Genomic DNA, 12,315 nt, shown 5'->3' with positions numbered 1-12,315 from the left:
ATTGATTTCTTCATCTTGCATTGTCATGGGGCTCTAAGGTGTGTTCTTAGTTTAAAGAATCTAGATCTATGGGAAGTTATCAAATAGCGGTCGCAAGATTCCACAGCATCGATTGTATCCTTGAATGCCAATACAAGTTCAGTCAGACGAAGACTATCTTGAAATTACACACATCTACATCCTTCCAGTTACCTGATGCCCCAGTGGCTACTGCCCTGACATTGTGGCACAGGTCCCATTATTCTTGGCGATTCGAACGACTGACGTGTAGCAGAAAACTGTCTCAGCTCCCAAGACTCGTTCATCCTGGACTCATAAGCCCCCTATATTCCTGCATGATCTGCCAAATTCATTACATTTGAACGCCGCACATTAACTTCAAAAAAAAGCAAATATAAAGCCTATTCAGACCGTTATTTCGCAGGTCTGTTGTTACCGACTGATGTTCGTCAAGGAGTATGCGCTTTCCGCAGAGTCCTCCGTTTAGCATATACAGTGACCTTAGCGAGAGAAAGCCCCCAACGGGTTAGGGTGCTTAGAATATACCCACGACAAGTATGCCTGTCGTAAGAGGCGACTAAAATACCAAATTGATTGAAGGGTTTGTGTAGCGCAACCCATTCAAGGTGCTGCCAGCGGCAAATATAGAATATCCAACCCAATTGTCAATCTCACCTACCCGTGGCGAATCCTGTTACTTTAACAGCCGAGGCTCTGGCGACCGCAAGTTCCTCATGGATGTAGGGGGTGGGAGAGCGGCATGGCCTTGATGGTTTCATGTGGTCACACTAAATCGTCCCAGAGATGGTGTCTGCTACCGGAACGTACCGGATCTGCATCCGGCATAGGGTCATCAACATCGATAATACTCCCCAAGGCCTTCGGGGAATGTCTTTATCGCTACAACAACACCAGACAACGTAAACTTATATAGAAGCATGACCCAGACGATGTTAAACCCCAGTGGGTTATAGGTTTTAGCATATTTAACAGTCGGCAACTGTAAAGCCCCTTTTTAATCCTAAGAAACGTTATGATCATCATCGTTAACTGGGGCGTGACCGCTCAGGCGAATATTCTTTAATGAGCAAGATGTTTTCCGAAATAAAATTAACAAGAATAAGAATACAGCCGCATAATTTTTAACAGGTAGCATGTGATCTCAGAAACAATAATGAAGAAAAATTTGGACAAAAAACTTATGCAAAAGCTCAGGAAAACAGTTCACTTTTCACCTAATTGTCATGCAAGGGAGCGACTGAGATTCAGTAAAGCATGGAGGGACCTTTCCATGAGGACCGAGTAAATTTCTGACGCCCTATGAATCATCTTATCTTTTTCCTCTTCCCATTGGTGCGATCCCTAACAATATCCTCTATCGGTGTCAACAGGTTTGGACCATAGAGAAACGGAGCTAAGTTCCTGAATGTCTAATCTACGTATGATGCTTACGGCGTTGTTTTCTTATTTGCATGGTTGCGGGGTCACATAAATCACCTATTTGATTGCACGCCCAGCTTTTGCACTTTTTCTTGTGATTGCTGACTTATCGTTGTACAGGGTTTCGATACAAACGCAACGTTTTTGTAGCAATATGTGTGAACAGCAATGCTTAAGCATAGGCTTCAAGCACCTTTATGGTGCTTGTTACCGGAACGTACCGGATCTGCATCCGACAAAGGACCATCAACAACGGGGAGTGTCCTTCTCGCTACATCAACAACAAAAAGCCCATTCGTATTCAAGGGAGGGAGGTTGGAGGTGAGATTATCGTATCATTCATAGAGCCCCAATGTTGCAGTTGAACTTAGGGCTTGGGTGAATCGGTAGAAATTTGATATGGTGAGACATTTTTTATGACTTTTTTTTTTAATAGCAATTAACAAGGACTGACTACAAATTGTATTCATCTCATATCTTCCAAAAATGTCCATTTCAAGACAATTTGCTACCCATTTACCTAATAAGAATATGTCAGCTCCCAGTTCTATGGTTCCCTTTACGGCCCTGTCCTCCAAACCAACAAAACATGAAGCTCCTAACTTTGTAGGATGGCAACTTTCATACCTTTTTAATAGTTGGGTTTAGTCTGGAGACATCTGCGTTGATTGAGTGTATGTAATAGCGTACAAGTTATGCTTTAATTATGGTTGGGATTTTTTAGATCCGCAGGTAAACAATATTCACTCATATGTGTTTGTTAATCTACTGGCCTATCAAGTCCAAACATAATTACGGCAAACGCCACAATTAGTACATATGTATGTATATGCTTTTGCAGAAATAATCTCAAGCCATGTAAAAGTTTTTTCGCTGACTTGAAATTTTCTGGTGGCATCAGCGTAAAAGTTTAATCCTAATGCCCTTGAAAGTTTCAAATAATGGCACAATATATAGCTTAACACATGCATTTATGCATCTGTATACTATTTTTAAATAAAAAGTTAACCTTAAGGACTTCATTTTCCCATTGGCTGCCGCGTTTTTTTAAACATGCTGGTGTCTTTTGTGTTTTTGGGTTATCGAACATTTCAGATTTCAAACAATTTCGGAAACTATAAACATTCATACCGACAAAATACAAATACCACTTAGAAAATTTATAACACAACAACGTATGCAACTTAAAAAATAAATGTTCCAATTTCCACACTCCGTTAAAAGTTTAGTGCTGCCTATTCACGGCAAAACTTATCTATTTGATGTTTACATTAGTTGCGTTCCATTTGACAGTATTCAAGATATGTATAAAAATTTAACATGCCAATGCAACAACATTACGATAGTTTTCAGGGTTGGAAAATGAGATACCAGGAATTGTTCTAAACTCAGTTAGAAATTGTCCTTCTGCATTAAAAATGTACCAAATTAAAAAAAAAATTGTTTTACTTTTAGGAGGAAAAATTTACATATGTAGGTGTAAAAAAATTTAACACTTGTTCGTATGTAGTATATAAATTTGATAATAAATTATATTTTATTTATTTAATAAGATTTTGTTTGAATCTGATAATAGTTAGGCAATTAACAGGGTCTCTTATTGTCTTATGGAGTAATTCAACTTTCTTTATATTACTTTCGTTTCATGTTTTTCCGCGAATTTCCATTAAAAATTGGGAAATCTTTCAATAAATTTTGAGGAAATTTCCGCAGAGCTAGAGTCTTAAAATTTGGAACAGGCATCATAACCCTATGACAATTTACCAGGAGGGCAAACAAATTTTGCTAGGTGGCCAAAGATTTTGAAAATTCAAAAAATTGACCGAGTTAGGAATTTTCGCTTATAAATTTTAAGGCCTCTATTAGGTTGTAATAGTTAGGATAAACAAGTTTTCTAGAGGGACATCTATCGAGAGACTTAGAGATATTTAGAAAGTCCATTTAGAAAATGTGAAATCTTGTGAACGATATTTAAGTAACATCGCCCAGAGATTTATTCTTGAAACGAAGAACATGTTTGTGAACTCCACGATAACGCAACATGGGGGAAAAACTTTCTCTAGGTGGTCTATCGATCGTGGAAACTCAAAAAAATCGGCCGAAATTGGAAATTTTACTTTCGACTTTAAGACCCTCCCCGATAACCCAGAGACCTGAACTTTTGAACAAAACTTTGGGCTCTATCGAGATGTAATATTTAGGATATAAAAGCTTTATGGATAGGACAGGGATCGAGGTTATTAGAAAGTCCGTTTAGAACATTGCGACTGCCATTTGAGTGACATTCCCGTGTTACCAGAAGTTTATTTAAGGACCAAACAGAAAACCCCCAGGAACTTTGTTATAAAATATCTCCATCCTCTTGGCAAAGACTAGAAGCTTTCTAGGACCTATGCCACTTACTGCTTCTAGATCTGACAGCTGTATCACTCCTAATAGCTGGAGTCTTAGCCTGACAAGCGCAGGGCACGAGCACAAAACGTGCTGTGTCCAGTCAGAAGTCTACAGTCCTCTCTTTTTAATGATAGAAGCAACTTTGTTATTCTAAAGTTGTAAGACCTACACATAATCTTCGACACTTTACAGCCCCGTGCTTGGACCAACGCCTTCCCCGCTTGATCGTCATATGTACCTTTCGCTTCTCTTAATCTCGCCCAATCTAATTGGGACGTCTACGAAGGAAACTTCAAGGGATGCACCCTTTTTAGCTAGTTCATCCGCTTTTTCATTCCCATATATTCCCATAGGCCCTGAGACCCATTATAGATGTATGCTTCAATATGTCCCGATTATCTCCAGAGACAGCTTACGCTCTTAGATGCTATGATATACGAGATTGTTGCCTTTTTTGTAGTAGTAATTTGCATTTATTGAGGTATGAAAATTTAAATTCGTACAATAATTCTTAAAAATATAAATTTTTTTAACAGAGATGGTAACTAAGTACCTTACTACTGGAATATAAATATTATGGAAAAAAAAAGATGAATTAGTGAATATAGAAATATAGAAGGAAAACCATACCAATAGAAAAAACCTGCAATGATTAGCTTAGTCTAAATTTTATACATAGTGTCTAGATTTTCTAATTTCAACTAATTTAAAGAAAGTGCAGAAATGAGCTTGTTATCGGATATTCCACATAATAGTTGGAACTTGGCTGTTATTGTTGAGATACGATCTTCAACCTGGCTAACTTTTGAGATTTCGTGAAGCTTTTTGGCTGAGAAGAACCATGGAAGCTTTAACATCATTTTCAAAAGTTTATATTGACAAACCTGTAGTTTTTTAATATGCGTTTTCGCGCAGTTTCCCCATGCAGGACATGCATAGATTATTTTTGCGTGAAATGTTACTTTTAATATTATTATTTTATTGTCAGGACTTAGATCTGACTTTCTGTTTATTAAGGGGTATAACATTCTTTTAGCAATGTTGACTTTATTAATGATGTTTTTAATATGAACCTCAAAGGTTAAACTACGATCCAAGTATACTCAAAGATATTTAACATTATCACACCAGGGAATTTCTACTCCATTAATGGGTAGTTTGGAAGCTGGTAAAAAGCAAGGACTTCTTTCTTCGTGAAAAAGATAGCTTGGGTTTTTCCAGTGTTTATTTTGATTTTCCATTTGTGGAAAAAGGCTGTGATACTGTGGAGCGATTTCTGCAATTCATTTATCATATTCTGGGCAAATATATGTGAGCAGAAAATTGCGGTATCATCTGCAAGGAATGCGTATTCGCAGGTACTTACTTTAGGTATATCAGAACAATAAATTATATAGAGAATTGGAGCAATTTTCGATCCTTGAGGCACTTCGGCTGGAATTCGTTTAAGATCTTAAAAGTCATTGTTTATGGCGACACAAAAATAGCGATCCGAAATGTAACTTTTAATTATTTTAATGAGAAATTGGGGGAAATTGTAGTTCATTAGTTTAAAAATCAGGGCGTCATGCCAAACGGTATCAAACGCCTTTTCAATGTCCATTAGCAGTAAGCGAGTGGATTTCTTAGTATGAAAATTACTTTTAACGTGGTTATGTATTCGTTTGAAATGATGAGTTGTGCTGTCATGAAGCTGAACTGTTCGTCGGGAATCACATTATTTTGATTTATAAAACGCCATAATTTATCCTTCAGTACTTGCTCTAAGATTTTACTCAAACCACTAAGCAGGCTAATAAGACGATGGCTGCTGCCTTCGTTATTAGGCTTGCCTGGTTTTAGAATTGGTATTACTCGCGCTGATTTCCAAGCACTAGGAAAATACTGATGCTTTAAACAAGAGTTTAATATGAATGTCAAGAAATTTATAGCAATTTTGGCAAACTTTTTAAGCATTGCATTTGTGAAAAGATCAAGCCCGACGACTTTTTTGGTACGAAGCATCTGAATTTGCTCCTGTATATACTCTGAAGTAACATAAGCCGACTCCTCGGTTTGACTGGATATTGAGTCGAGCTGTATAACAGCCGAGCTGACCGTAGCTTCATGTTTTGGCGAGCTTAGATTATCTGAGACCGCGTAGTAAAGAAATTCGCTAGCAAATGCGTTAGCCTTGTCCACTGTGGAATAAAGTATATCGTTGTTGAATTAAATCGGGGGAATCAGTTTTACTTTGTTTTTCACAATCTTAGTTATATTCCAGAAGGGGTTCGAACACTTTTCTAATTTGGAAAGCTTTTTATTCCAGCTCCTGTTTTTAAAGTTGAAAATTTCATTACGAATTCTTACATTTAACGTACTCATTAACCTAAAGTCTCCTATTTGTCGAAACCTTACCCAGTTGCGCCGATGGTAGTTTCTGGGTTTTATCATATTTATAATAAAGGGTGGGAGCCTTAGATAGTTTTTATTAGGAATAATTCTAGGAGTAGATAACGTGGCCGATTTTAGTGCATTTGTTGTTCAAAATTCAATGCTTTCGTCTATTTGATTTGTGTTTATCACCTTGGCAAGTACCATGGGCGTTTTTTGGGGTGAAAGCTTTAAACTAGTTTTATATTTGTTCCAATCGGTTCTGTCAAAATCAAGAATTGATTCATCTAATTGACCAGCATTTGCTTTCAGACTAAACGTTATCGGAAAATGATCAAAGCTAAGCTCGTTCAACGTTATTGGTTGACTAATATGCGAAGGGCCGTTTGAAATAATTAAATCGGGAGTTGACGGATTTGCTGAGAAGGTTTTCGGGATGTAAGTTGGAGTAGTTGTATGGCTAATGGTATAAGGTGACCGAGATAAAAAATCTGATATATTTCCCCAAGCATTAGCATGTGTGCACCCCAATTCGCTATGTCTACTGTTCAGATCGCCACAAATAATAATCTTCGGAAATCTTCGAAACTTTACAGCCCCGCGCTTGAACCCACGCCTTTCCCGCTTGGTCGATCATGTGCACCTCTCGCATTCGCTTAATCTCTCCCAATCTAATTGGGACATCTACGGAGCAAGCTTCAAGGGATGCGCCCTTTTTAGCTAGTTCGTCCGCTTTTTCATTCCCATCTATTCCCATATGCCCTGGGACCCAATATAGATGTATGCTTCTCCCTTTCCCGATTCTCTCCAGAGACTGCTTACACTCTAACACGCATTTAGATGCTGTGCTATGCGAGATTATTGCCTTGATTGCTGCTTGACTGTCAATATAAAAGTTAACACGGTTGCAGCTTAAGCTATTCTCTTCCATGGTTTCTACTGCTTTGGTTACGGCTAATATTTCCACTTGGAAAACGCTACAGTAATCCGGCAGCCTGTAGGATCTGCTTATTTCCGGATCAGCGCAGTATACCGCAGACCCTATTCCTTCCACTACTTTGGAACCATCGGTGTACACATGTATCGCCTCGTCCGCCATTTGCGCACCCTTGCGCCAATCCGTCCACCTCTATTGTGGCCTTAAGATCTCCCTCGCAGCGCAGATAGGGAATCATGTAGTCTGTTCGTCTTGTGATTGATGACGCTATACTACTATTGCCATATGGTCGGCGCTCAAGCTGCCCCGAAGCACCGAGCCTGGTTGCGGTAGTTAACGCTTTGTTCTTTGCTACCAGGTCTACAGGTGGGATGTGCAGAATGGCATACAGTGCAACCGTCGGTGTTGTTTTAAGGGCTCCCGTAATGCTAAGCATCGATAGTCTGCATACCCCCTCTAATTTTTTGAGGTATGTTGTTTTTTGTGTGGCTTTCCACAAAACAAGAACTCCATAGCATAGAATAGGGCTTACAATCGCTGTAAAAACCCAATGAGCAAGAGAGGGCGATAGGCCCCACGTACATCCCAGCATTCTTTTACATGCATAGAGTGCCGTTGAGGCCTTCTTGACCCTCCCCTCCACGTTGAGCTTCCATGACAGCTTACTGTCTAGGATGATTCCTATATATTTTGTGCAAGGTTTCTCCTGTAAGGTCACCCCTCCTAACTTAGGCCTGGTCCAATTTGGGACCTTGTACCTCTTTGTAAACAAGACCATATCCGTCTTCTCCGCATTGACTTTCAACCCGACATTAGATGCCCAGGTATGAATATCCCTTGTAAAGAGCAAAATAATATAAGAAAATAAAGTAAAATTGGAAAATATATTTGTGCTGGGTGAAAGAAATGCCACACTGCCATCGTCGAAGTCAATTTTGGAATTCGTGCAAGAGGATTGCGGCGATATCACCATTGAAACTGCTGAAGAGCAAATTTACGATGGCGAAGCAAATATGAAGGAGTTGCTCGAATCGTTCAACTTGGGAGATACCTTCAAGGCGTTTATTGGTAGGTATTCGACATTATTCGAAATTAAACTAGCTTAATGTTCAATTTTGCGAAAACAGATTGCGGTTTCACATACGAAAGACTGAAGTTTATAAATGAGGAGGATTTAAAAGCAGTTTTTCCGGGACAAGCAAACATTGGTCTAAGGGCTGAATTACGTGAACAAATTTTTATGTGGAAATCGAAAAATGTAATATACTCAATATTTTTAATTTTCATTTTGTCGCTGGACTAATGAAACAGTGTAAGTTCACATACAATATTATTAAGTAATTGCACCTTTAGGCTAGTGCGTTTAATCTACTAGAAAAATTACGCGCTCGCAATTGAGGCTTATATGTGGGTTATAAAAAGTTCAAGCTCATTTTTGTCGACACTATTATTTTAGAATAATAATAATATAAATAAGGTATTTTAGGTAAATATATTGCGATAAAATGCAATAAATATAAATGATAATAAAAAAAAAAAAAATAAATGATAATAAATAATGAATTCAAAAGTAAATTTCTCACTGTGTTTTATTTAAAATTTTTTCTTATTACACAATATATATTATTCGTTTTACATTAACCTCATATCCTATTAACATGTCAAGCTAACATTATTTTTCATATCAATCTTACGTTGAAAAAATGTTAATATGACATTTTTCATATCAATAGTACCTTATTCTATAATCATTTTCCTACATTTTTAATGTCTATTCTACATTACAGCAATGTGACTCTACGTTTTGCACTTATCACTTCATAATGTAAAATTAACATTTGCAAAATATCAAAAGTAACATTTTGTAACGTTGGACGACTTTTGTAACCAAAAAATGTTAATTTTACGGCGGTTTCACGTCCTTTTTTCGTTCGGTGTACCGAACGAACGATAATGTTTTCTGATCAATATAATGTTTTTATACTTTAACTAAAAAGGATGGTCGAACACCAATTCGAATAAAAAATAAACTTTGCACTTTCAGTTTATAAGTATTTTTATTTTTAAAGAATGCAAAATTAAAGTATTAAATATCTCGATCCCTGCCACGTCTAAAAAATGTTTGTATATTAAAGATTACAACTAAGCTAAATATGTATAAAATTTCAGATCTCTAAGTTATTGGGAGGTTCCCTGAAAGGCGAAAATAAAATTTCCATGTTCGGACGATCTTTAATTTGCAAAATTTCCATGTTTAGAAGATTTTTTGAATTGTCACGATCCCTGAACCAATTAGCGAAAATTGATTTCTTCATCTTGCATTGTCATGGGGCTCTAAGGTGTGTTCTTAGTTTAAAGAATCTAGATCTATGGGAAGTTATCAAATAGCGGTCGCAAGATTCCACAGCATCGATTGTATCCTTGAATGCCAATACAAGTTCAGTCAGACGAAGACTATCTTGAAATTACACACATCTACATCCTTCCAGTTACCTGATGCCCCAGTGGCTACTGCCCTGACATTGTGGCACAGGTCCCATTATTCTTGGCGATTCGAACGACTGACGTGTAGCAGAAAACTGTCTCAGCTCCCAAGACTCGTTCATCCTGGACTCATAAGCCCCCTATATTCCTGCATGATCTGCCAAATTCATTACATTTGAACGCCGCACATTAACTTCAAAAAAAAGCAAATATAAAGCCTATTCAGACCGTTATTTCGCAGGTCTGTTGTTACCGACTGATGTTCGTCAAGGAGTATGCGCTTTCCGCAGAGTCCTCCGTTTAGCATATACAGTGACCTTAGCGAGAGAAAGCCCCCAACGGGTTAGGGCGCTTAGAATATACCCACGACAAGTATGCCTGTCGTAAGAGGCGACTAAAATACCAAATTGATTGAAGGGTTTGTGTAGCGCAACCCATTCAAGGTGCTGCCAGCGGCAAATATAGAATATCCAACCCAATTGTCAATCTCACCTACCCGTGGCGAATCCTGTTACTTTAACAGCCGAGGCTCTGGCGACCGCAAGTTCCTCATGGATGTAGGGGGTGGGAGAGCGGCATGGCCTTGATGGTTTCATGTGGTCACACTAAATCGTCCCAGAGATGGTGTCTGCTACCGGAACGTACCGGATCTGCATCCGGCATAGGGTCATCAACATCGATAATACTCCCCAAGGCCTTCGGGGAATGTCTTTATCGCTACAACAACACCAGACAACGTAAACTTATATAGAAGCATGACCCAGACGATGTTAAACCCCAGTGGGTTATAGGTTTTAGCATATTTAACAGTCGGCAACTGTAAAGCCCCTTTTTAATCCTAAGAAACGTTATGATCATCATCGTTAACTGGGGCGTGACCGCTCAGGCGAATATTCTTTAATGAGCAAGATGTTTTCCGAAATAAAATTAACAAGAATAAGAATACAGCCGCATAATTTTTAACAGGTAGCATGTGATCTCAGAAACAATAATGAAGAAAAATTTGGACAAAAAACTTATGCAAAAGCTCAGGAAAACAGTTCACTTTTCACCTAATTGTCATGCAAGGGAGCGACTGAGATTCAGTAAAGCATGGAGGGACCTTTCCATGAGGACCGAGTAAATTTCTGACGCCCTATGAATCATCTTATCTTTTTCCTCTTCCCATTGGTGCGATCCCTAACAATATCCTCTATCGGTGTCAACAGGTTTGGACCATAGAGAAACGGAGCTAAGTTCCTGAATGTCTAATCTACGTATGATGCTTACGGCGTTGTTTTCTTATTTGCATGGTTGCGGGGTCACATAAATCACCTATTTGATTGCACGCCCAGCTTTTGCACTTTTTCTTGTGATTGCTGACTTATCGTTGTACAGGGTTTCGATACAAACGCAACGTTTTTGTAGCAATATGTGTGAACAGCAATGCTTAAGCATAGGCTTCAAGCACCTTTATGGTGCTTGTTACCGGAACGTACCGGATCTGCATCCGACAAAGGACCATCAACAACGGGGAGTGTCCTTCTCGCTACATCAACAACAAAAAGCCCATTCGTATTCAAGGGAGGGAGGTTGGAGGTGAGATTATCGTATCATTCATAGAGCCCCAATGTTGCAGTTGAACTTAGGGCTTGGGTGAATCGGTAGAAATTTGATATGGTGAGACATTTTTTATGACTTTTTTTTTTAATAGCAATTAACAAGGACTGACTACAAATTGTATTCATCTCATATCTTCCAAAAATGTCCATTTCAAGACAATTTGCTACCCATTTACCTAATAAGAATATGTCAGCTCCCAGTTCTATGGTTCCCTTTACGGCCCTGTCCTCCAAACCAACAAAACATGAAGCTCCTAACTTTGTAGGATGGCAACTTTCATACCTTTTTAATAGTTGGGTTTAGTCTGGAGACATCTGCGTTGATTGAGTGTATGTAATAGCGTACAAGTTATGCTTTAATTATGGTTGGGATTTTTTAGATCCGCAGGTAAACAATATTCACTCATATGTGTTTGTTAATCTACTGGCCTATCAAGTCCAAACATAATTACGGCAAACGCCACAATTAGTACATATGTATGTATATGCTTTTGCAGAAATAATCTCAAGCCATGTAAAAGTTTTTTCGCTGACTTGAAATTTTCTGGTGGCATCAGCGTAAAAGTTTAATCCTAATGCCCTTGAAAGTTTCAAATAATGGCACAATATATAGCTTAACACATGCATTTATGCATCTGTATACTATTTTTAAATAAAAAGTTAACCTTAAGGACTTCATTTTCCCATTGGCTGCCGCGTTTTTTTAAACATGCTGGTGTCTTTTGTGTTTTTGGGTTATCGAACATTTCAGATTTCAAACAATTTCGGAAACTATAAACATTCATACCGACAAAATACAAATACCACTTAGAAAATTTATAACACAACAACGTATGCAACTTAAAAAATAAATGTTCCAATTTCCACACTCCGTTAAAAGTTTAGTGCTGCCTATTCACGGCAAAACTTATCTATTTGATGTTTACATTAGTTGCGTTCCATTTGACAGTATTCAAGATATGTATAAAAATTTAACATGCCAATGCAACAACATTACGATAGTTTTCAGGGTTGGAAAATGAGATACCAGGAATTGTTCTAAACTCAGTTAGAAATTGTCCTTCTGCATTAAAAATGTACCAAATT

General features: G+C 38.1%; 1 protein-coding gene across 6 annotated transcripts in view; it reads right to left on the bottom strand.

The window, feature by feature from the left end:
• cort (cortex) overlaps positions 1 to 2,670 on the bottom strand; it is a 616,404-nt gene extending 613,734 nt beyond the window's left edge. For all 6 annotated transcript variants that reach the window (XM_067787571.1, XM_067787570.1, XM_067787568.1 and 3 more), the window contains exon 1: positions 2,450 to 2,670. In XM_067787571.1, the coding sequence (XP_067643672.1) occupies positions 2,450 to 2,569 (120 nt within the window). In that variant the 5' untranslated portion in view covers positions 2,570 to 2,670. The remainder of the gene's footprint in view (positions 1 to 2,449) is intronic.
• Positions 2,671 to 12,315: the final 9,645 nt, after the last annotated feature.

Source organism: Eurosta solidaginis, chromosome 5 (assembly GCF_040869045.1).
Source record: "Eurosta solidaginis isolate ZX-2024a chromosome 5, ASM4086904v1, whole genome shotgun sequence".
Classification (NCBI taxonomy): domain Eukaryota; kingdom Metazoa; phylum Arthropoda; class Insecta; order Diptera; family Tephritidae; genus Eurosta; species Eurosta solidaginis.
The sequence above is the reverse complement of the archived record's forward strand: the minus strand, read 5'-3'. Positions and strand labels throughout refer to the sequence as shown.